Genomic DNA, 26,782 nt, shown 5'->3' with positions numbered 1-26,782 from the left:
GGGACGTGCATTAAGTACTTTCTTAAAAATTGGAGTTGGTTTTCACCAATGTAATCATACATGAGTAATATTTTACGTTTGATAAGTGTCAAAATCGTTTTGTACTTCGATCTTAATTAATTAAATAAAGTGAATATCTGCAGGTTGTACGTAATTAATTGGGGATAAAATCTGTTCTTTTACTTATTGAATAAAATATGAGAATCAAACTCTTTTGACTAACTGCAACGAAAATTGTAATCCGTATGATTATAGAAATTGCAACGATGAATCTGAGATTTAAATGATGAGAGGTAAGAAGCGGCGAATTATTCTTATAAGCTGGGTGTTCAGCGACCTTGAAAATTTCATCTACGCTACTATAGAATGTTAAAATGTACATTTTTTGTGATATTTGACTTAGAAATTATGAAAATTATTAGCTGAAATCTTCAATATTAACTCGTCTAAAACGATGGATATAATATAGGAAACAATCTTTGAAAGGAAAGAAAAGTGATTTAGTAGGAAGGTTAGTTGAGGTTGTGTTTGTCTAAACTTGAAAAAGAGAAGTAGAAAATATAATATTGTGTTATTTTGTATTTGTATAAATATTTAATATTTACTCAAACAAAGTTCTGAACTGCAAATCTTGTATGAAAGAAAGTATTTATACCTGACATACAAAACCTCAACTAACCTTTCCAATATATCACGTTTTTTTCCTTTTAATAGTGGATTTCTACATTTAGGACATCGTTTCAGCTGCTCAATACTGTGCTCTTCTACTGATTCGTGCACTAATTTTGCACCTGGAACATCATCTTCCGTGAGTTTCGCCGAATTTTTAAGCATTTTTTAGAAGTTAACAGGTGCCAACAGATGTAAATAATGGCCTTGGTCGCCTCACTCTTTGCACGTTTTTCACCGTTTTTTTTTAATAGACTTAAAAATGTACTACCTTAAAAATCTCTGTTATTCACTAATTAATTTGTTGTTTTTGTTTTCATTAACAATATTTTCCATACATTTCGACACAAAAATGTTAGAAAAATACGGAAATGACGTAAAATTTCGGCACGTGCGCACTGCCGACGTCTAGAATAAAAAGGTCTATTGGAATGAGCCATGGCCATATAACAGAATTTTCAACAGTTTCACCACTCGGTTTTTAAGTATACACCATATTACAAAACAGTAATAAAGATTTCAAAATGTTTCAAAGATTTAAAAATATTTAAAAGGATTTTGAACATTTTATAAAGGCGTGTTTTTCAGATTTTAAATATTTCATAACAATTTCACAAAGATTTTCAAACTTTTTAAAAGATGTAAAGGGTTTCAAAGATTTTGAAAAGGTTATAGTTCACCAGATTTCAAAGATCTGGAAACATTTGTGTTATATTGTTTTTAATTCGTAACTGATTATTTACTTGAAATGCGCGGTGAATCCTGGGGAACATTACGTTTTTTCAGAATTTGGTTATACGTAAATTTTGCGCACGTCTTCTGAGTCTCGAAGCCTTTGACCAATCGGCGCAAGATCTCGAGCGCGGGAGATTTGGAAACCGAATTAAAATCGCACATATAGTACTTTTTTGCATTACAAAAATGCAAAACGGGTCGCATTGTATGCTAGAGTTTATATAATTATATTCCCTATGACTACATAGTTAACGTACTTTAGACGAGGTAAAATTTTGAAAAAGGGCAATATTTCGGATGAAATGAAAAGAAATTGAACCTGTACCATTTCTATATATAATTTGAAATTACAGCGATGTGCAGTTATTGGAGTCGAATTTTCAATGCAAACTACAGTTCCAAATTTATTTTCAATTTGAAAAAAATTCAAAGCGATTTGAATGACTTCGTAAGTAAGATTTCGCAAATACAAATCTGTTCTGTTGGGTTTGCAATAAAATCCAACTCTGAAATTTGAAAAATATCGAAACTAAATTTCGAAAATTTTGCAATTTCATTACAAAGAAGTTAAAATTGTATTTTAAAGCGTTTATAATTAAAACCTTATATATTTAATTCAAGAATCTCGAAATTGAAACCTGATTGGAATATTTCAAAGTCAAAGCTGCTGAGATTCCAGAATTTTAAATTGGTCAAAAAAAAAAAAAATAATAAAATTAATTCTATAAATTTATTGAAAGTCGTAAAATAAATTTATTTTTTATATTAGAAATGAAAAAGTGTCTACTGCGGAACTTTGAAATTTAAACTAATCCGAAGTTCATTTAGACCTAAGAAAATTTTAGTCACCAAAAATGGTGATATTAAGAATTTGTAATTATTACTTATACTTGTTAAACATAAAATAAATGTAAGTTTTAATTGCAAAATTAAAACTTATGGAAGGGAAACATTTTCAATTGAAAGTTTCACACGAGAATTCTGAACTCTACAATTGTAAGCACTAAAAATTAAAAGAAATATTCTAGTACTGATGTATCAATTCCAGATAGTTTAATTTTGATCTATTCGTTAAAGACGAAAAAGATATTACATTGAAAATTAAAAACTGTACAATATACTACAGAAAAAGATTGTCATATGATCTTAAGGTTTTTAAATTGTAAAATTTTTAGCTTGCAAATTCGAAACGGTTTTCTAAGTCAAGTTTGAAGGCAGTGTCCCAGTCCCAGGGGTACATACTATCGGATTATGGATTATAATAGTATTAGTAGAATACCGTTTCTTGTGTACTTTAAAGAAGAAACATCACTATATTGGCTGTATTAACTGTATTTGAAAATAAAAATAGTTTAATTTGTTATTCAAGGTTCTGAAATCCTATCACTTTTATGGCTTGAAATTGGAAAATATTGTTTTAATTTTTCATCATTTGGAATCCATTCAGGCGGCATTTAATTAAAAATTGTTTGATTAAATATATTTTTTAAACTGAAAACTGTGCAACTATCAAGTTTTTCAATTCGATATTCTACCATTTCGAAAAATCTGAAGAAGCAGCCAATTTATATGTTAAAATTTGAAAGGAAACCATTTAAAATATTCAACTCGAAAATTACTAAATTAAAAACTGACTATCATGAAATTTAATATGAAAATTTTCAATTATGAAAGATCTAATAGTTAAATTGTCTTGAAATTTTTAATATTCATATTTAAAAGTACAAAGCTGAGGAATTTAAAATTCAAAAGTACTTTAAATTAAGAATTTGAAAATCAAATATTTGCGAATTTAAGCTTTTAAATCAAAAAGACTTTAGTTTCTAGGTTTAAAAAATAATACTGCTTTAGAATTTCGCATGCATGAATATACTTTTACATTGAAATTATAGGAAATTTAAGATAATAAATATATTATTAATAAGAATTATATCATATAGTATCAAGTGAAATTCAAAGTTATAGGATCGATTTTTTTCTACAATATGTGATTTCTAGCGAAAAGATCATTGTCACTTTCGCTGTCGAAAATCAAAGAATTTGAGATATTGTGAACCTTTATAACGTTAAATTATTTAAAATGCTTCAAAAATCATATGCTTTCTAATTGAAAACTCTTAAAATGAATGAATTCAAACTTGAAGCATTAAATATGAAACAATTCCAATCTACATTTAAAAATTGAAAGATTTTTTAAATCGAATTTTGAAACTAAATGGTTCAAAATAATTAATTTTTTAATTGTGCATCTCGTTTTTTAAAATTCAATCATTTTAATCTAAAGTGCAAAATTAATAACTTGAAAATGAACGATAAAGCATTTCTATGAAAGGAGAACAACTTCATGCGGCTTTCAATGAGAAAACAATTTGATAAGGTGTCAAAGTGACATATACTAATAAACTGTCACATTGACATGACAAAAGATGTGACGAGAGAAAAAACACGCGAAAAGCGAGTAAAAACATTGGAGTTAGGATGTGGATAGAAAAAATGAATGAATAGTGGATTTATATATTTTAATATATATATATATATTTACTTATATATTTCAATTTGAGATCCTTCAAATCACCTTTATAAAAACAGCATTCATTATAGTAAACAGGAATTACCAGAGGGGGGACGTGTAGAAATATAAACGTGGGGCTGGTAAGGCACTGACCAGTTTCCTTTTCAGGCAAACTTTTCAGGGCCTGGCTATTTTTGCTGAGCTATGTCCTACTTTTCTAAATTATAATAGTAATAAACAAAAACTAGTTTTAGAAAGCAAAATTTATTCTATTTAGTATAATGCTCCTGAAAATACATAATATATTATAATTTTTCAGTCTTTGATGCTGCAAAAAACCCGTTTTCAAGACCAGTAAAATTTTAGAAATTGCTTTACATTGCAACATTTTAAATTATCCAAAAACTTGATAACTTTACTAAACTTTTAAATTTATTACAAAAAGAAAATTCGCTTTTTATCAAATTTAAACTGTATTAGAAATTATTCATAAGTTTAAAATTGACATGTATGGTATTCACTTAGAAATAAATTTTTAATAATTGCATATGGAATTGACTATCAAGCCTTCAAAAATACTTCAGTATTTAATTTGGGTACATTTGACATTACATCTTGAGTCAAGACCTTCTCCTTTTACCATATTTATTTTCAATCTATTTCGCCTTCTCATAATAGGTGTATAATCAGAATTTCCCGTATGAAGGCAACTTTGTCGACGATTTTTTAAATTCAACAATCGTATTTTTTGTTCAGCGTCTTGAATAGTTTCCACAAAAAATGTTGGATAGGGACAGTTTATGTTCAAGTTAATGATTTGAAATCTAAAAAATTCCCTGAAAACATCTTTTTTGCAACTTATTTTAATGTTATAGAATTACCAATAATATATTTCACATTCTTCTTGGGCGAGTACAATTTTTTAAAATATAAATAAATAAATTTCTATTTTTATGAACACAATGAAAAGAAATTATGTTCTTGTCTTGCACGATGTTTCTTAACACGTATTCGACCTAGGCCTAAAGTGTTTTTTCTTTTCATATTAATTATGTTTCAGTCGTAAGCGTACACAATATTTATCAAAAACTATTTACTGAAAATAATACTTTTATCAATGATATATATAAATTCATGAAAAATCCAAACTAGGTTAGGTTGACCAGAACTCCCTTGACGAGCGCGATATGGCAGAGATGTGTGGCGTAATAGAGTATCTCTCGTGAATTACCGACTTGGAGAAAGCCTCCGCAAAACTGCACAAATTTTTTTTTATATATTATTCGTATGCAGGACTCATTTTATTATTTTTAATTCGGAACAGCAAGAGTGTGCTTATAGATAATAACAGATATTTATATTTTAATGCCCTATTTGTGCCCCATAATAATTTAATTACTTTTTTTGAAAATAGAAAAACTACTCTGGGACTTGCCAGTGCCACTTTTTAAATAGGACAAAATAGGGCAATTTCTACACTGGGGGTATCAGGGAACTTCTCCCCGAGCCCGGAGTTTTCATCAGTTTCAATTCCATATTTTTAAAATTACATACAAGAAGCTCGCCCCCCCCCCCCCCCCCCCCCCCCCCCCCCCCCCCCCCCCCCCCCCCCGCCCCAGGCCCGAGTTTTCATCGCAACGGGCCTGGATGAAAATGTATACTTTAAATTCTAAAATATGAGCGTAGCTTTTTAAACATACGAGGTAGATATATTGTTTCACATGGTGTAAAAATATTGTCACCCCATTAAGGTGAGGATGTGAGCGTCTTTAGAGGGAAGGGTGACCAACAGAATAATCACGTCGTTTATAAGCTCGAGTTGCGTTGGTTCCGGCTATGTATTAAGATGACGGATAACGGCTGCAACGTTGTATAAACCTGAAGGCTCAAAGCGTCATGATGCGATATAGGGAGATAACGACACTCCTGAGCTACGGCAGTACAGAGCTAAACCTGTTACTACATATCATAACGGAGATGAAGACTCAATCATGTATATTATTATACGAAAAGATTTACTAATAGTAATCCTGGAATACAAATGAAAACTTAATCTACCTTATTCTGCTTAGCATAGGTCTAAGATACATGAGAACGTTGATTTTGTTTGAATTAATGTCTCAGACTTGAGATGGTGATTATAATCAATGTCTGAGGCTTAAGGTGGTTACAGCACAATATATATTATCAGTAACGGACGCATTTTTGTAATGCAATCAAGTGTTCAGATAGGAACAGTGTGCCTAATTAGACATATTGGACAAAACCTGGTTTTACGCCATCATTCACTAATTGGATTGCAGCCAAAAGTCAAGACTGTCCTACAGCTTAAGGTGGGATTCGAACCACCAGAAAACTCGATAAATGTATATAGACAAATTTGCACAGGTATCGCCTAAGGGAACAAATCCCGGACCTCCAACGTAAATTCCGAGCGCCTAACCGAATTGAGCCACCGATTATTACTATTTTTTAAACTTGTTCTCGAGTAAACCTGGTTTTCATTATAGCCATGGACTAAGTCAAGTGACTGATTAGGTAAGGCTTTCATAGGTTAATTTAATACGAATTTTGAATTTTTTCGATGATGTTGAAGGTACAAAATCCGGAGAATGATGTAACTTGTTGTTCGCCTTTTACCGCTGTTGTACTTAAACAGCGGCCACGAGAGTTGGAGGTCACATAATCACAAAAAAAGAAAAATTATTATTATTATTACTAATATTACCCCTTCCGGTGTAAGCGCGACTCCTCAGGCGAGAAAGGGAATTGTCGGAAGCGTTAATATGGGAAGGAGGTACAGATTTTTAGAGTGATCCACAATTCCCGATAATGTACGAAAATGTGCCATAACATAAGACTAATTTTGTGAAAAAGTTTTAACTTTCGAAGGAATGAAAATTTAGATTTTGATGCTTTGAAAAAATTTCCAATTCTTTTATCTACAATCGCTGACATAGGGTTAAACACAGAATGTGACGTCATACATGCAAAATATAAATGTGAATAATAGTTTCTGGAAATGCTTGAAAAAGGGCAAATTACTGATTATATTTTACAATTAAAGCGTCTGTATACAGATTTCAAACTTTTTTCGCTAGTCCCTTCTTTACCTAATTTTTAAAAGAATACCTCGTTTTTCCTCTGTTTTCAAGAATCTTAATCATTTATCCTTTTTTTTGGCTCAAACCGAACTAAAAAAATAAAACCCTGTAAGAAAATCCAAATATTTTTTATTGAAGAGTAATTCTTTTTTATTTAAAAGTCTACTGTTATATTTTTGGTTTAGAATTTACCTCGTTTGGTTAAAAAAATCCACTATTTGGTTCAAGGTTCAACTATTTTGTTGAAACTGAGTCTCTTGTTTCTTAAAAATTAATTTTCTCAACTGAAAATATAATGAATCCATTTTGGGTTAAGAATCAATAGCTTTTAATTAAATATTCAACTAATTAGTCGAAAGTGGAAATAGTTTATTCAACATTTATTCTATTAGTTCAACATTTTACTATTTGGTTGAAAATTGGTTTTTTCTTCTTTGGCAAAAAATTATTTTCTTCACCTAGAAAGTTAATTGTTCCATTTTTGGTTGATATCTAATCAATTTTAGTTGAAAATTCAAAGCATTGGTTGAAAATTGAAGTTTTTTAAATTCTCATCATTTATGATTGAGAAAGTATTAGAATTGTCGGAAATTTGACATCACACTTTTTCAATGGATCGCCACGTTTCCAGACCCCCTGAATCCGAAAATCAGGTTTTCACGATGGCGTCTGTCTGTCTGTCCGTCCGGACGTCTGTCCGTAAACATGATAACTCTCGAAAAAATAAACGAATCAATTTTATAGTGATTTATAGTATTAAAAAGAACGAACAATTTATCCTAATGACTTTTTTCGATAAAAAGAAAATTCTTAGAGTTATAGCCTTTTCAAAATTTTTTTAATCAACCGAAAATCAAAATTTGAAGCCGAAAAACGCACGATATGAAAAAAAGTCAAGCAAAGAAAAACATTTCTTTTTGGAAGCCCTACAAAATTATCGTAATTCAACAAAACCTGTTTACAAATGTCTGTCGAAAAATCGAGCGCGCAGCGCGAGTGTCGCGATGAGAATGTGTACCTCAAAGCCTACAGAGCAATGAGAAACTTAATCTTTGACTATACTTAATTAAGTAGACAATTCAGAACATGAAGACGCATATAAATACTGCCATCTAAAAGAGATCTTTTTGATAATGTTTTTTTTCAAGCATTCCAAATGCAAAGAATAAATATCCGAGCGCGAAGCGCGAGGTGTATTTATGTTCGAACGCGAAGCGCGAGGTATAAATCGTCTTTCATACCTAAAAATCGTCTTTTTTCCTAAAAATTGAACCTTTTTGTTTTTTTTGGTTCAAAGTGTGAATATTTTCTTAAGAAGTTAACTGTTTTAGTTAAGTATTCAACTATTTTCTTGAAAACTCTTCGTTTTGGTTGAATTCAATTGCTATTGACACAAAATAAAAATATTTTTTGTCTAAATATCAACTATATTTTTCGGTTAAAAATTTATCTTGTTTCAATTAAAAATCCATTTTTCTTCTAAAAAAATCATCTTCTTGGTTTGGTTTAACTTTTTTTGATTAATTTTTAATATTTTTTATTTAATAGTTTGACTATTTGGATTGAAATTCATTTTTATAGTCTGAAAACCTAACTATTTCGTTCAAAAGTCAATTATTTGGACGAAAATCAATCTTTGTTGTAAGATCTTGTTTAAAAATTTACCTTTCTTTGTGGAAAATTCAAATGTCTTTTAAAAAGTCCATCTTTTTGACTTGGCGATTCATCTATTTGTTTTAAAATGTAACTATTTTTGGTTGAAATTCTTTAATTTAAATTCGACCATTTGGTTGAAAATTTGCCTAGCTTGTTCGAAATTCCAACTCTTCAGTTGTTAATGCAACTATTTAATCTAACATTATTTGTAAATTGTAGAAAATTTAATGAAAAATCATCTTTCTTTAAAAATTCATCTCTTTTGGAAAAAATAATTCTTTTTTATTTGAAAAGTTAACCATTTTCGTAAATTGTTATGTTTTGTGTTTTTTTTAGGTTTTTAACCAATGAAACCGAAGAAAAAGAAAGCGTTTGAATGGTCCCGAACTTTGCATAATGAGAAATTACGAAATCTCAGAATTTCTGATTCGTAGAATGTACACTTTCTATGAAATACTAATAAAAGCATATTCAGGATTTAGAAATTTCAAATATTATTTATGAAATATTTTTTAGAGTTTTGTAGGAAATTGATATCCTACCGACGTATTTTCGTCTCTTGCCTAGCATAAGAAAACAACTGAAGTCGATCCTTGATTTCAAATACCTTAATTTGGGCCTTCCGAGAATTGACGTTGCGCTGCGGTTTCTGGCGAGAGGAGCTGCAAAAGATGTTCAGTGCTCACCCATGCGTGACAAACTAGGAGCGTATCAGTAAAGCGCTGTAAACTAACGGCCGATCTGGGTAACTGCTTTACGACGTCGCGTCAGTTCACTCTTAAGCAGGAAGCACACATGTTTACATAGCGAATCAACACGATAGTGGGTGGCATCGATCAGCAGTTGGACTCCGATGCTTGAAGCCAATCAAACTGATCGGATTTTTTCGTGCGATCGAATTCGAAACGATGGCTTTGAAACCTTGTTTTCTATCGTAATGGTCATATAAAGAGACTGCAGCGTTCCCAATTTTAGTATCTTTTCCTACAGCGCATGCGTTGCGTCGAAAATTGGATTGGTTACTGTTGGCGCACTTATTTCAAATTATTATTTTTTACTTGGTTTTGTTTATATTTCTTTAGAACAAATAATAATTGTGAAAGGCATACACATATTAAAAATTGTTTTAAATTCATATTTACGATAAAAAATTAGTCCTTTTTTAAAATTTAAAATCAATTATTCATTTTTAAGGTTTAAGGTCAAATCATTATTTAACTTTTACTCTTTAGGTCTATTTTGCGATTTAGGAATTATTTTAAACAATTTTACAAGTTTTATTTGTTGCAAAACAATTTCTTGCACATTAAATCAATTAATCTGGTTTACGACACGATGCCCGATTGCCCGTTTAGCGCGAAGATACAACTGCAACATTTTGTAATCTCAAACTGGCAAGTGATGACAAGTGTTTTGCAAGGTGTTTCGCTTATGTATATATAGTTGCAAAATAATAATGTATTTTTTTTACGCTGCGGTCTCCATATTAGACCAAACAAATTTTTTAATATTTTTTACTACGCAGGGAAATTAAACAGAAATACTAATACATGGCCCAGAGAATACTGAGGAGTTTGGCAGAAATATTGGCTTTGTTTCAAATTTAAAGCAATAACACAGGAGCTTCTTTTGGTCAGAATTTCTTCGGCATTGGACAATTTGGAAAAGCCAGACATTCCCTATACCATTACTAGTTCAAGTGGAAATTCCATGAAAAATGAAGAAAAACAAGAAAAATTTAGATCATTTGATTTTGTAGACCTCTATATGTTAGAGGATTTTTTATAGTCTGATTTTATTCAGAGAGGGCTAAAACCATCTGTTAAATCAAATTTTTTTTTAATTGAAGCCTACGCTTTGGAAACCCTTATTTGAGAACTTACCGAGGTTTTCTCGAACTGATTTTATAATTAAACTTGACTTGACAGTTTATGAAGATATGTGACTACTTTATCTTTAGATTTATTCATTTTTAATAGTAACTACCCTTCCTAAACCAGTAGGGCTCTCATAAGAGGGAAGGCTCTCTTGCTAGGAAAGCTTACACGACTTGTATTTTCTATTTGCCTAGTAAAAGAAGTTGGAAAGATTCAAAGAGAAATCAAAATAGGTACTGCACACACAAACAAAAGTTCCGTTTGTGATACATCAGTAAAGTCACAAAAGTTTCATAAAACAAATGCCGTACGCGGGTAACGGAAAAATCTAAGAAACGTCAAACGTGTGAAGAAGGTCCTGATTTACTACAAAATTTGATCGGGAAGTGTGTTAAAGAAAGGTTTCAGAGTAAGTGTTCTTTGCATAAAAATGTCTTTGCATGCATGATGAAACATCGTTTAAGTGTTCATAACCTAATATAATTTTTGTGAAATTCAAGTACAAGTTTTTAGGTTAAAACGTGAATAAGAATACTCTGACCTAATCCATCAAATGTTTGCACGAGCTTTTTTTATAACTAATATATTCTTCCACTTGCACAGCCTTCCATAATAAAAATGGGAGGAAGAAAATGCCAAGTTCTAAATTGCAAATCCACAGGAGGGCCAATGTTTAGTTTTCCAAAGTATAATCGAGACTACGATCGTCTTTTAAAATGGGTTTCAGTGTGTGGAAATCCAGAATTGCTTAAAATACCGAAGGAGAAATTGTGCTCTAAAAATGTGTGCAAAAAACATTTTGAAATGAGTTCTTTCATATACAAAAGAATATCTAAATCGGCTGTTCCATCCTTGCATTTGCCAGGTATTCATATTTAATGAGAGCATTCTTAATTGTCAATAAATAAAATGTATATTAAATTAAAACTTGAATTCCTCCTGAAATTGAAAATTCCACTTTGATGACGAAACTCTTAAAAATAAAGAAATTTTTATTCAGTACTTTATATATTACATTCTGGCAGAAACTGCGTTTAATTGATAAATGAATTTATCATAATAAAATGTAAGAAGGAAGGGCTAATTCAAAATTGTAAGAGCACACTGAAAAATGTAAACTTATTGTGTTTTTCAGCAGCTTTGTGTGAAAATATATTACATACGATTTTTCGCTCTGAAGAAATAGATGTAACGAGAGAAGCAAACAAATTTAAAACAATGGCAAAATGGATAGTGGAAGATTGCGAATTAAATGCGTGTACGTATTTTGTCACCTTTTGCATGTATTCACGTTTGTATTTATCAACAAAAATTCCTAATTCACGCAAAATTTTAGATGAACCTCTGAAGGATAATTTTATTTTGATGCCGCACAATTGAATATAGAGGAAGCTGCGATTTAACCGAAAAATAGAAGAAAAAACATAGTTAATTTTTGTTGTGATTTTTTAAGAAGTGTAGAATCTAAAGGGGTATTAAGATAATTTTCGTCCGATGAGACTCGATGAAGTTGCTAGATTTCTCAACACAAATCTTGAATTATATCATATTTAACAAATTTTACATATCACAAAGGCTACAAAAATATATTAATATGTTATTCCACCTCGAAGATATATACGCAAAGCTTTTCTAAACCCAAAATCTTTGGAACTCTATACATCCAGTGCATATTAAAGCGACATGAAACAACCAGGTCGTTGAAGAGTATAATTTTGTTAAAATTACCTTCAAGTAATGACTTTTGCAAGCGTTTATTCGACTTCGTGTTTTACTACTTTACGATTTAGATACATGATAACCTCACTCAACTTGAATTTGAGTCATAATATCTCATATTAGAGTATCGCTGAAATGCCTTTTATCTTAATTAGTTCTAATTGCTTCATTTGTTAGAAGCATTACAAATACATCGGAATTTTTCAATTCAAAGTGACCAACGATTTCTAAAACTTTTATAACACCTCTCTAGAATTGTATTTTATTAAAAAAATTTAAGGTTAAACAGAATGCTAATTAGCAACTGATTTCAATTTTTAAGATTGAAATACGAAAAGTTTAAGGTGATTCCAAATCGGAAATGAGTTTGGCTTGAGATTGTTCCTGAAGTCTCCTTTTATATTCTAAATAAAAAGTGTGAAACGAAATTTGGGGTTCAACTGATAGTAAATTTTAAATAGCTTTTGTGCATTTTTAAAAGGAAATTGTATTTTAATGTCTCGGGAAATATTGTACTTAGAGAAAAATACCACCAAGAACAATGTTATTTGTTAACAGCAAACACTTTTTTTGCATATAATTGTTTCTTTAAATCAAACAAATTTAAGAGAAAAATCTGCCCGCATTGTGCGGGCTCTTACTGCGCGCAGCTCGCTTGGCAATCACGTATCTCGTAAAAGTGGACTGTTCTATATTATGTTTAATACTATTATATTAAATTTACATTATATTTTTTTATGTAATTTGGACTAGTACTGCCTATTCAGACATAGCAAAATAATTTTAGAGTTTTATTTTTCATGATTAGTATAATATTTGCTCCATATTAGTCACTAATTTTTAATCTTAGATGCCCTAAAAAGTTGTGATTTAAATAAATTTATATTATTACAAACCATGAAGTAAATTTTTATTAAAACATATGTATTTTTATTATATTGGTTTTATCATTCAAAATAATTTAAAAAACTGCTCATCATGTAAACAACAATTTTGTTATTAAACATTTCATTGCAACTTGAGTAGTTTTTCCATCAATTTAATTCGTTTATTTTTATTGTTATTTTTAACGATTTAAAATAAAAATACGCATTCTAGCGTAAGGTAGTTTTTAGTTTTCAGCAAATTTGTATGAAGATTGTCTTTCTTCAAAACATTTTTTTTTTACATTTTTAACATAGTTTTGAAACAAGAATTAATATCAAATTTGTAGATATTTTTCGGTTAAACAACTTTTGTCTTTCCATTTTTTGTCGTCTATTGTGTCGTGTTTCCAAAAGTTTAATTCTTTTTTATTTATAATCTTATTTTTTACGAATGAATAAAGTAGAAATTAAATAAAACAAAAACTACGCAGTCTATCAAAATGCTCTGACGCGAATATAATAGATAAAACGAAACATATAGGTCTCCATTGTTTTTTCATGGTTTATCGGCAAAAAACACTGATAACTTTGTAAAGATAAGTATTTTATAAAAAAAATTAGCTTGAAATAAAATAAAGAAATTGGTTATTTTATTAAGTACCAACTTTTTTTTATAACTAATGGCACTTCTTTTTATGCAATTTTTGATTAATTATTTTATTTAGTTACATTGGGGTAATTTATTTTTTTAGCAAAAGAACATTATTCTTGCAAAAATGATTCAGTTTCTTATTTAATTTTAAATAAAATAACGAAAGCAAAGATAATTAGCATCGTGTTGATTAATATTAGAAAATGATTGTTCTTGAATTACAATATGACTAGAGATGCTGCATTGATAGTAAGAATAATAATCTAAAGAAGTTTTAAATATCTTAATCAGGTATAAAGTTATTTAAATTTAAAGAAAATATCGTGTTTTTTTAAACAAATTTACAAATTTAAAAACAAATAACTTTGTAAATAACTTTTGGTTTACAAATCGCATAAATACGTCTCGCCTGATTTCCTTTAAAAAACAACACATTTTGTCGACGAGAGATTCTGCGATTTCAAGTGTAGAATCTGCTTGATTTGAAATGGATTCGGTCATAAGAACATTCAATAATATGTATTCATTAAAGAAGATTTAGAATTAGCGATCAAGTTAAATAAGTTTCTACAGGAGAAAATTAGTTTACACTCAACTCTCGATATAAGAGCTTCCGGCTTATCATATTCCAAGCATTGATCCCGCGGCGGTTACGTGATGTAACAACCGCGGGGTCGAGAGGAGAGCCAGTGGCTGAGTCAAGCGAGACAAACATCAGGAGGGGCGCATGACCAAGGCGAATGCAATCCATGCGAAATCGTTCTTATATTAGGAATTGAGTGTAGGTAATATCCCTCTTTTTAATGATGATCGATAGCCCTGAGTCTCTTTTTAACCAACTGTTATACAGTGGGGTAAAACGAAAAAATGGTTCTGACAGCTTAGAGCCAACAATTCTTAATTAAATTTGATGTTTTCTTGAACATTCTTAACTACATTCCGAAAAAAATTATAATTTGAGCCGATTTTCAAACTTCTTTGCACTTCTATATTAAACAATTAATTAAAAAAAGGAAATTAAAAAAATGTATCTTTTTATAAATCATCTACATAAATTAGGGATCCATCGAAATAACAATAGCATCATCTATTGCACGAAATTGAGTCATGAGATGTTTGAATGAATTGTGTTTTACAGAATTGTATTAACAATTTTCAAAACGGGTGGTTTTACGATTTGAAAAAATTCCTTTCCAGCATATATACCTAAAATTCTATCTTTGGTGGTGCAGGATAAAAATACTGCAAACAATCAGTATAAATGTACATTTCAGGAATTTTAGGCAAGGAGCCGCTAAAAAATACCTAACCTTTTTCTAACAATTTTATGAGTGTATATGAATTTTACTTGAGCGTAGAAGTACTGTAGAAGTACTGTGAACGCTGGAATATTGTAAGAACGATTTTAAAAGTTCAGCAAAATTGAAATATTTTTTTATTTTTAGTTTATTATACAATTTTCAAACTAGCACGCTCGGAGAAAAAGTCATCTTAAAATAAAAGCGTCTTTCTCTTGCCTATTTTGATTCACCCCACTGTAAAAAATTTTTTTGGTAATTTTACTAGACAGATTCTGTAAAATTACAAATGCATTATGAATTTTAGATGATGGTATTCAACCCGTGTGGAAAAATTTCGGGGCGCTGGCAAAGCGCTGGCGAGACCGTCTTCTGTCTGGTCAGGCGCTGGACAGGCGGTCTAATAGCGCCGCTGGCCAGAAGTGTAACGCCTGAACCATGAGATGGACTAGATTAGACGGCGCTGACCAGCCGCTGATCAGCTCGTCCAGAATAGACGAGCTGATCAGACGCTGGCCAGACGTGTAACGCTTTTACCACGCGATGCTCTAGAATGGACCGTACAGAAAGAGGCGGGAAAAAAGTATCAGAACTTCACAGATAGTACACTACCGTTTAAATCAGAATTTCAATATGCTCTAAAAAAAATTTCAAGTTAAAATATTCTGTAGTTTATTTTTTATGGCAGTTTTCATCACTGGGCTAAAAACTTATCCCGGTGTGGTAAGTATGTTATTCTATAGATGCGTGTCAAGCAAGGATTAAATTGAAATATTTCAGTTCAAGATTTATCATTTATTCGTTTTTTTGTTGAAAATAAATTTAGTTTACTTTAAGTTGAACTATTATATAATAATGATCAGAAAATAGCAGGCAATTCACGATATTAGCCCTAAGTACGGCCGTCCTACGGACGCCGAGTGATACGCGACAATTAACATAACCTACAAAATCATTGATCGATATCGATTTTTCATAAAGTTTTAAATACTATTACATGGATTCTTTCCTTGTTGTGTTGGGTGATTTTACAATTCACGACATTGGTCATAAGTATGGCCATCCTACGGACGCAGAGTGATAGGCCACAATTAACACAACATAACATAACATTTTTCTCAAATCATTATTGTTCATCTTCGTTTTTATTAAAAATGTGGCTAGAAATAGATCCAGTACGATGTAAAGACATATATAAAATCTTCCTCTCTGGCCTTTTGTAGGTTAGGTTGCAATTTGAGAAAGAAGCAATTAATCTTATCTCATAGAAGTGGATATTATATTGCTCAACAATTATCAAAAAAACAGTGTGTATACAAACCTAGACATGTGTCAATCTGACTTCAACACAAAACTTTCCTGCAAACTTTAATATTCTTTTAGGTTTTCCCCATCATTTCTGTCTACTGCGGATTACACCATACACTGTCGCGATAGCACTTCCCATTTTCAACCGAGACCATCTGAGAGGGGCCAGCCAGACCGCTTCGATGAATCTTTCAAATTTTTGCATCGAGTCCGTCCAAGAGGGCCAAGGCCAGCACCCTGTCAGACCGTCTTACAGTAAGTAGACGGTCTAGATTCGGTCTAGCCAGCCGATCTCTCTACATAAGACTGCCACGAAATTTTTCCACACGGGCAACCCAAAATATTCGTGTTTTTATTCAACATGTAAACTTTAGCATCTACATGAGAAATGTGAATAATGGTAATTTGACTAGAAATTGTAAATTTCACCTTCAAATAAGGAATACAGTAGAAAAAAGTTTTCTTAATTTAAAAAATTCTTGTTTACTATTTTTTATCAATTTTGCAAATAAATTTTTCCATAATTTATACCGTTCTAAAACACGATCTTTTACACATAATTTTATTTTTACCAGTTTTTCATTATTTTCCGCAACTTTCAAACTTTACTACTACTTGTACTTATACTACGTTCAGAGCTGTGCAAGTACGCCGCGTTATCAATTATCGAATTTAAAGACGTGAGATTACGTTGGAAAAAGTAATTTTTAACATTTATTACCCACTCTGAAAGTGACATATTCACAAGCAGAAACTGTACTTTTACCAAGCCTTGACATATTGTCAGTCTAAAAGTGGTAAAGATACAAGATTGGTTGGAATTTCTAGTATGCAAGTGGCATTCGCCCTATAATCAGAGTAGTAAAATTGCACTCATTTTTTGTTGGTAATTTTACCATTCTAAGTGGTAGAATTGTTTTATTTTTTACAGTGCCCGTAAAAATATTGTTTGCACAAACATAGTTATTTTGCTACAAGATTAGGTGAAGTTTGTCGCAAAAGGATATATTTGTATCTAAAAAGATTCTTTATAAGACAAATTAAAATCCTTTCAACCTTAAATTCAAGAGGAAATTCCATTTAAATCACGAAGCATCCTTTTGGCAAAACAGGACATCTCTCTGAGTGAAATTATTCTTAACGTAAATGCTTGGTTCCACAATATTTTAATGAGGGCCGGTTTATTGTATGGGCTGTATATAGAAAGATTACTAATACTGATACACATTTTTTCTCTCCCTTCTCTTATCTTTATTTATACCGATATATTTGTACATATAAAAGATAATTTTAAATTATATTTAAAAAAAATTGATTACAAAGAATTGATATTCAAAATATTGTGAAAATAAAATCATTTCACATGAATTCAAGCGTTATATACTTAGGCATTTAGAATATCCTTGATTTTTAAACTAAATGTAATATTAAAGTAGGAGAAACCACTCTACAGTGGATAATGATCTACAGTAGATAATCTTATTTAACTGGAAAACTGGCAAAACATGTTTATTATTTTTGTAATTATAGCATTTCAACACAAAAAATATATTTTCTGACGAAGTTTCATTGCAATTTTATAATTAATTATAATGTATGAGAGCAAAAATTTAATTTTTAACCTGCAAAAATAATAATTCGCCTTTTCATTATTCATACTTTTGTGATAAAAAATCTTTATTACAGCTAATTGACTAACCTCATGATATTTCTTTTCTATAAGAATATTTGATTAAATGTGTAAATATTATTTCCAAAAGAAAATGTTTCCTTATTTTCAAAAACTGCTGTAGTTAATGATATAGTTTACTAGAATGCTGATCATGAATTTCAGTTACGTAATTACAAATTGTCTGTCTCGCCTATATTCACATTGATTATTACATGAATCATTCATTAGGTATAGGATTCTAGAAAGTCCTCAAAAATAATTATTCACTCTGGCAATGAGCGTGATAAAGAATGGGGCTCATACATTTTAAAGTACAAATTGCACTCATTTCTCGAGTCATACATTTTGTCACTTGCAGACTAGTCAGCGATGGATCAGAGTTAAAATAGGTTCTTCGTCATCGAGAATAAAATACACGATAGTTTGCCGTTTCAAGAAATAAATGAACTAAATAACCCATTCGTAAGTCAACGTTCAAGAAATAATATAGCTGCACAACTGCCTCGTCGATTCAATTCAAGGGCCATGATTCTTTCCAATATATCGTCGACACTGCGGGTGAGAAAGTAATTTAGCAAAATATTGCAGAAAGATCGATGAAAAATGCGCTCGCTCTTATTACTTTTATTATAAAGCACTCTATAATACGATATTGCTAGTTTGAAAGGGTAAAAACTAAGGAACAAAGAAGATTGCCATTGTGATGGTTGACATTTCGTAGTGACATTTGCAGTTCTGCAACCAGAAAGATACCAAGGAAGTCAACCTTTGTGCCTCCTACTATAGTCATGTAACAATAAAAATTAATAAAATATTTTTCATTGTTAATTTGCTGATATCAGAACGAAATTTCAAATGCTGCAATTTTCAGTAAATAAATTGAATAGCAAGTTAAGTAAAGATTTTAAGAAATGACAACTTCACGGGTTTTATAAACAATCATTTTTGTTACATCGTAAACTCTGTGTTTTATAATGATGGTCCAATGTTTGATCAGACCTTTAGAAACAAGTTAGTTGCACATTCAATAGATTCGTTAACAACACTGCTTCCCGAACATAATCCGATTTTTTCAGTTTATTCCATATTTTCATGATTAACTAGACAATTAAACTTTTTCACGAAATTGATTATCATTATTATATATTATATACATTATTATATATTATTTATTATTTTTATTTTGCTACTTCCATTTTTACATTATTTTTCATGAGAAAGTAATTATTCAATTTATTTCAATTTTTTAAATTTTTAAATGTTTAGGACGCGGTCCTGAGTACGTGTTAAACATTTTAAATCATCCCAAACCTTATAGAATTCTTGATCAAATTATACGAATAAGACTCAAATAAAGAAGGAGGAAAAAAGAAGATAGAAAAATGTGCGCTTTTTATTATTTTTCTCAAGTTTTTTTTACATATATCCTTTTCAAACATTAGAGTGAAAATATGTTAAATTAATTTGTGCAATAATTTTACAATACAATACGATACAATATCCATACAATAATTTATTTTTTATTATTTTAAATACCTTTCTTAATTACCGATTTCAATATTATTATTGAATTTTTTGTATATGTCAAAGCAAAATACACATTTTAAGTAGGGTGGATACGAGAAAGTGGGATAACGGCGTTAATGCTAGATAAAGACAATTTAGAATAAAACACTAATTAGTTATTTACTAGTTTAGTTACAGAATGACGATTATATATTTCCTTATTTGTAGAAAAAAGTTTCTGGTATTAGTTACAGTGTTACAGATTTAATCAATTAACGCTTGTTTTTCTTTTAAGTTGTTAAATATGAGCATCTTTCAACAGTTTGAGTTTAGTTAAACAAGGTTCATTAACCTTATTTGTCAAATAAAAATGTAAGTACATAATAACTATTGGTAAAAATATTTTCATATATGAATTTTCACATACCAATAAAGGTTTAATCAATTTGTAAATTATTTAATTGGTAATAGGGAACCTATTTTATATCATCTAATCATTAATTCAAAATTCAATTACATTTTTGGCATTTTCATTAATATTCTAATAAAGGGCGAAAAATTAATAGCAAACATAAGTTATAACAATCAGTTGATGCTTCATTAATATTCAAGAAAGTCATATCTGATAAAATTTTAATTTTAGCGTTTTTTGATGATTAAAGAATAGGAGGCCCACAAGTTTAGATAAAAGTCTAATCCTAGCCTGTTTTCCATGAACTCAAGAATAGTTAATATTACATCTTGAAGTAAGTTCAGTTTTGATCTTGAAGAAAGACCCCATTTCTGCGAAGAAAGTCCAAAGATAATTTCAGTAATATTTGTAATATCAATCTCCCTTATTATTTGAAATATCATGAATCAAAGAATTACTTTGTAATTTTGTAGCATACTTAACTAAATCGACCACCTCCCGTGTAAAAATAGACCGGTTGGACCCGACCAGAAGAAGATTTCTGGTCAGAATTTGACCGGAACAAACGGGAATACTATTTTGTTAATTGCCCGGCCGGGATCTGACCGAGTTCCCACCGGGACCCAGTCGGGCCAAAAATGGTGCATAATAGAAGTATCATAACCTTAAAAACATCTTAAGAAATATCTACAAACGACTACCGTAAGTGGGTCGTTTGGAAATATCTGTCAGGCAAAAGACCAATTTTTTGTATTTTAGGTGTTTTTTTATCAATTATTGAAGAAAAATTATACTAATTTTAATTATATGGTTTCCCACTTTTGGTTCTGCGGTTCTTAGACTTCCCGTGACTGTGAGATCGTTGACCAACTTCTTTTTTATTTTCAAACATAGTTTCCCAGTGAAATTATACTTATTTTGTGTGATACGATATTTGCTTATTCTTAATATATTTATATATTATTTTGAATAAGCAAAAAATGTAATAAGAAGAGAAATAACTTTTTCCGAACGAGGTTTTGAATTACGTTATCATGCTTGCACGTAATAAAGATCCGGCGAATTCCAGAGTCTTTCATGCTAAAAACGCAGTAAAACGTTACGCTTAAGGTAAATTTGTTATGCAATTTAACTTTAATTTCTTACAATGCAATTTCTTACAGAAACTTTAGAATCATAACCTATATGTCAGTACTCAGATTGAAGCAATGTTTGTAATTAATATATTTGTTATTATGAATGCAGTTCTTAAATTGAAATCCCAAAATCTTTTTACAGGTGAAAATAAGTGCTGACCAAGATTCTTATCTCTACCAGTTGCTAGAATATGTTCGCTGTGGTAAAAAGGCTCCAGTAAAATGCTATCGAGGAGCCCAGTCAAAAACCGGTTGGATTCCGACCGGGTTTCCCTATTTGTATCTGGGGTCCGATCGGGTAACCCGGCCGGGAGCCGACTGGATACACCCGGCCGGGATCCGACCAGCGTAGCGTGACGAAACCAACCAGAATCCGACCGGGCAGCCTAACCAGATTCCGGATACAAGCAGGGCAACCCTGCCAGAATCCGTCCCGAATCCGGTCATAATTTCTACATGGGCTATGTTACAAAGAGTTGCAAATGTTATGGATATTCTCCTTTTTTCACAAAAAAAGCTGATTTTGTAATTAATTATATGAATAAACTTTGCAGTTTTTAAAGTTAATGCTGCAAGAAACTGTTTTAAAATATGTGGAAAAACTATGGCTTAAAAGATGAGCAAAGTCGGCCAACATTAAGTGATATGTTAAAATTACAAAAAAATCCATTACAAATTAAAATTCAACACAAACATCATAACTGTTTGAGAGAAAAAACCTTACGTTAAAATTGAAATAAATTTTTTTTTTAATTTCAGAAAGTCGCATGACATCCCAGTTGGCATAAAATTTAAAAACGTAGTTATCACGCTCTAAAAATCGTTTTAAGTCCAGGAAAATAATGTTCCGAAAACGTATAATGTTTCAAATATAAACTTGAAATGTGTTTTTACATTGCCTGTTCAAGGAAAGTTATTTGGCTTGACTTAAGAAGTTTTTGAGTCTTTCTAATGAGGTTCTTTAACGTTTGTGCCCATTGGGGTGGCACCTTTCCTCTGAGTTTAAACATGTGGTTGAAATAAACTTAATAAAATTCGCGTTTCTGTATTGATTGTTCAAATAAACTTTATGAAATGCAAAAAGTGACGTTTTGTTTTAAGTTGATTTTTAAGTTTTACTTGTAATTATCTTGTTTTACTAAAGAACACTAAATTTAATTTCATAATGTGGTAACAGTCGTAACTTTAGGAAAGCTTTTGACTAACTGGATTCAGAATTCTGTTTGAAAACTTTTGTCATACATTGTAGTCCATTTAGGCGATATGTGAATTACAGATTCATTTTGTTGCTATATCAGAGTGTCCATCGGTCAGGAACAGTATACAAAGGATGGTTTGAGTTAAGGAGGTAAGCTCGAGGTGGTTGAGGACTGGTTGACCACCTACTCGGAAACGGCAAGTGAACTATTGCATTTGATATCCACTCGAGTGAATGGAACACTGGAATTCCATGTGTGTTTGTTCTTGTCCATGAATATGGGTAATGCCCCGCTATCCTTCCGCCAAGTATGATAACATGGTATTTACGACTGGCTCGCGAATTCGAGTAATTTACAGGGACGTGGTTGACTTCCGTTCACGGCGCTGATTCACGCCCGTTTATCATTCTCTTTTTTCATTGCAAACTAATCTCCACAAAAACGGAAATTCCTGCAAAAAATCACATTTTTTATTGTTTTTAAATAATTCCACAAATTTTTCTCCAGAATGAAGCCAGAGTTAGCGGTCGTCCATTAAATACTTGACCAATTTGAAAGGGGGGTAAATTCGCGCCGTGATAAACTAAAATCTTCAAATGGGAAACGATAGTTATCTTTGATCAATATGAGATGATCAGAAGGACTTACATTACGAAATAAATCGCAAAACTATTCTATATATTAAAAAGCCCCGCTATGAACATTTACATTCTCTATTTGCTGATTAGATGTTTTAACTCACGTGAATTACCGCTACATCCAGAACTTCCTACCCTATGATATCTTAAAAAGGGATACCATACATTTTGAGATGCCAATCAGGAAGGAAAAATCAGTTTCGAAGCTTAGAAATTATTATTAGTTTACGTTTAAGTTTAGAAATAATCTTCAGTTAACGACCAGTTTAGAAGTTTAGAAAACATCATTATTTTAAGTTTATAGATCATCTAAAGTTAACAACCAGTGTAGATACTTATCATAACCAGCAGAAGTTAAACAATAGAAGAACCATCGAAACTCTAAACTCCGGACCAAAAACTCGGCCCGCCAACCGTCTATTAAACCGCTTCAGGCCCCGCCCAGGGTCATGGGATCTGATAGTCTGCAAGTTCCAATCCAGCAAACGAGAGGATACAAACTTTCAACATAATTAACCCTTAAAAAGGCAGGCGGGTCTCAGAGGCCCGGCGGGTCACAATTTTCGAGTTACAAAGAGTTTTGAATCAAGTATGGACTTGTGCATGGAAATTTCTTTTGGCGAAGTCTAAATACATAAAAAAAATCAGGTTTTCTGAAAATTCCATTTGTGGAGTGCTCCACAGAAACGTGTATATTTCTTACTTACACAAAAAGGCAAGCTGGGGCTCCGCAGGCCTGTTGTTCATTGCAACATCAACTTTGAATACCGCGAGGAAAAGAGTATGCATATCACTCATGTTTGCATAAAAAAGCAGTTTCAGTGCATAGATTTCAAATTTACAGATATTTTTGTTTTTCATTTTGAAGGATTTCTATATACTTGCTTCTTTGTTTCTAAAATACATCTACTGCTTGTAGGTGCAAACATAATTTCTCGCGTCAACTCTTTCAAATGTGCGCTCGCATTTGCAACGCGTGATATTTTGATGTGTAGTGATTATGTTGTCATAGTTATTGTAATAGTTGCAATGTTGGTATTTGGAAGGAACAAAAGTACAGGTTGTAAATTTTTTTATACAACGCAACAACAGGAGGCGTTGACAATCTTGGCCAAATATACTATTCATATATGGTTCAATGTAAAACGAATCAGTGGCCTCACGCAATGTTTTTTAATTTAAAACAAATCTCTGCAGTCACAGCTTTTGTGATTCATCGCGATTTTAATGGAAAAAGCGAGCAACAAGTCGGCTTTACAAGAAAACGTTTCTTAGTAAATTTTGGTTTGGAATGCCATAAAAATAAGTGCGATAAATATTTGGTTAACACGATCAAGTATCAAAACTTTGCAAAACTGCATTATAAATTTAAATGGAATGTGATCATAAAATGTAATTACGAATAATGATGATCAAACTTCTGAGTTTTTTCTATACATTTATTGGAAATTGAAGTTTTAATTTTAACGGGTCTGAGAGGCCTGGCTTGCCTTTTAACGTCACGATTTTAGCTTGCCATCATGACCACCTCTTTATTCATATACAAGGACTTGTTTTCTAATTAGCCATCACTACTATTCAAGGTGCACTAAAGCAAGGAAGGATACTTAATTCGAAGCGTATTTTTAATATCTTAGATACTATTTTTTCAAGATTAAAAAATTCTATGTACACCTATTTATAGTACTGGGAAACTCGAAAAATGTAGCTTCATGCCTTTTTTCGATCTGAAGGAAATTATCAGAGTTATAGTATTTTCAAAATCCAAAAAAAAAAAAAACTAAAATGAACATTTTAAGCCAAACAACGCATGATATGAAAAAAGTCAAGAAAAGACAATTTTTTTTGGTTGTAGTTCCAAACCGCTTTTACCACAGATTTTTGTTGACATTCTGTATATTTATGTAATTTGAAGTGCCGATGAAAATGTCATGCCTATTAAATGCCAAATACGTATTTATTGGACAGCTGGTCATTTTTCGGATGGCTTTTAGAGACCGAAAATTAAAATAGCGAATATTAGGATACCGAAATTTATTTTAAGGAAAACTAATTTATTGAATGATTGATTGACCGAAAGCCATTTTAAGGAATGATTAATTGACCGAAAATGATTTCAACAAGTGTCGAATTATTCGAAAATAATTTTAGCGAAGATTCATTTTTCCGTAAGTCCACACTGAGAAAACGTACTTGTTGAAAATAACCAAAATTCTGCTGAAAATAGCCAAGTAAGACTGCTTATATAGCACCTGCAAACTTCGTTGTAAAATTTAACCAAGTTGTATTGGCTAAAATTTTTTTATTAAAATTAGCAACCTACTTTGTTACGTTAGCCAACCTCATTTTGTTGTGCCAACTAACCTAATCGGTTAAAGTAACCAATGCACTTGGCTGTCGCAACCGATTGCATTCTCACTGCATTCATTGGAATAATATTCTAAAATAACAATCTAAAAATAATTCTCAATCTAATAATAATGTTCATTACTTAAAAATAATTAAGTATGCACTACAAACATCAACTAATTTATTCAAAAATTTTTGTGTCAGAAATAATAATCTGTCGATTTAGGGGCATGTGATATTTTGTCGTGTGGTTAATCGGATACAGTTCAGTAAAAAAAAAAGAATTCGGAAATACAATAAAACATCATAACGGACGTCCCTTGACTGTTTTTAAGGCATAATAACAAACAAAGTTTATTGTGCTAAATAAAAATGTTATGCATGTGCATTATTTTGAGGTTATGGTCGCTTATCAGGTCTCTCTCATTCTTATAATGTATATTTCTGTCGTACGGATGATGCCGTTAAGCACTCTAGAATAATTATGGGAGAGAATTGTAACAAAACACATTTCACATAACTATTTTTTGACCCGCGACTGAATCCTACCAATCACAACCAAAGAAGAATGGAGTGGAAGCGAAATGATGCTAACAACGATGCTAGCGATGGCTCCTTTCTTAAGGAGCAATTTTGATCATTTTGTAGAAAATTAATTTTGTGTTAAAAAATAATTTTTGTTCATGTTTAAAACTCAACTCCTTTATAGATAAATTTTAATTTGACTTCAACATTAAACAATTTTGTTAAAAATGTATTATTTTGTTCAAAATTTGTCTGTTTTGGTAGAACATTAATCTCATTGATAAATAATTCATCTTCAGGTTACAAATTTAACTCTTTGGTTAAAAGTTCATCTTTTTTGGTTCAAAATCAAACTAATGGTTCAAAATTAATTTTTTCGAACCTTAACCTCCTTCGCCAATATTGTAACCTGTTTGTTGAAAATTGTTTTTTTTTTATTGAAACTAATTTTTTTATCTGAAAATTTAACCATTAAATTTTTGATTCGAATTATCCTTTATAAGTTTAAAATTCAACTATTTTGTAAAAAATGGAAGTGTAAGAAATTCGACGGTTGCAAGGCCAGCAGACCGAATGATAAACATCTATATGTCATCCATCTACTTGATAATTTGTTTTTTACTCAAAATTCATTCCTTACGATAGAAAAATGATCTTACAAGATTGAAGCTGGACTGTTTTGCTGAAAATTTGATCGTGTGGTTGGAAATCGTTTTTTGGTTGAAAATTCATCTTTCCAGTTGGAAATTAAATTATCTCGTTTAAAATATAATATATTTTGACTTCAAATTTAATAAATACAAAGTATTTTATGATAACTTAGATATGGTTCTTACATTCGTTTCATTTGAGAGTATTCATCCCTCTATTATTTCCCTATTTACGTAAAAATATCATCCTATTTTATGAGTTTTTAGATAATTTTGGGCTACATTAATTTTCTAGGGGG

The 26,782-nt window shown here is 30.9% G+C and overlaps 2 protein-coding genes across 4 annotated transcripts in view; both read left to right on the top strand.

The window, feature by feature from the left end:
* Positions 1-26,782, top strand: part of LOC117178909 (limbic system-associated membrane protein-like) — a 253,765-nt gene that overhangs the window by 182,399 nt on the left and 44,584 nt on the right. The gene's annotated exons all lie outside the window — the stretch shown is intronic.
* Positions 10,874-13,041, top strand: LOC117178910. Of its 2 annotated transcripts, none has more exons than XM_033370453.1 (4): positions 10,874-10,962; positions 11,157-11,418; positions 11,692-11,811; positions 11,890-13,041. In XM_033370453.1, exons 2-4 carry the CDS (start codon positions 11,172-11,174, stop codon positions 11,931-11,933), a joined length of 411 nt encoding a protein of 136 aa, XP_033226344.1. In that variant the 5' UTR covers positions 10,874-10,962; positions 11,157-11,171; the 3' UTR covers positions 11,934-13,041. The 2 variants fall into 2 exon arrangements, with proteins under 2 accessions (XP_033226344.1, XP_033226343.1); XM_033370452.1 differs by having other exon boundaries at positions 11,689-11,811.

This window comes from Belonocnema kinseyi, chromosome 8 (assembly GCF_010883055.1).
Source record: "Belonocnema kinseyi isolate 2016_QV_RU_SX_M_011 chromosome 8, B_treatae_v1, whole genome shotgun sequence".
NCBI lineage: Eukaryota > Metazoa > Arthropoda > Insecta > Hymenoptera > Cynipidae > Belonocnema > Belonocnema kinseyi.
The sequence above is the reverse complement of the archived record's forward strand: the minus strand, read 5'-3'. Positions and strand labels throughout refer to the sequence as shown.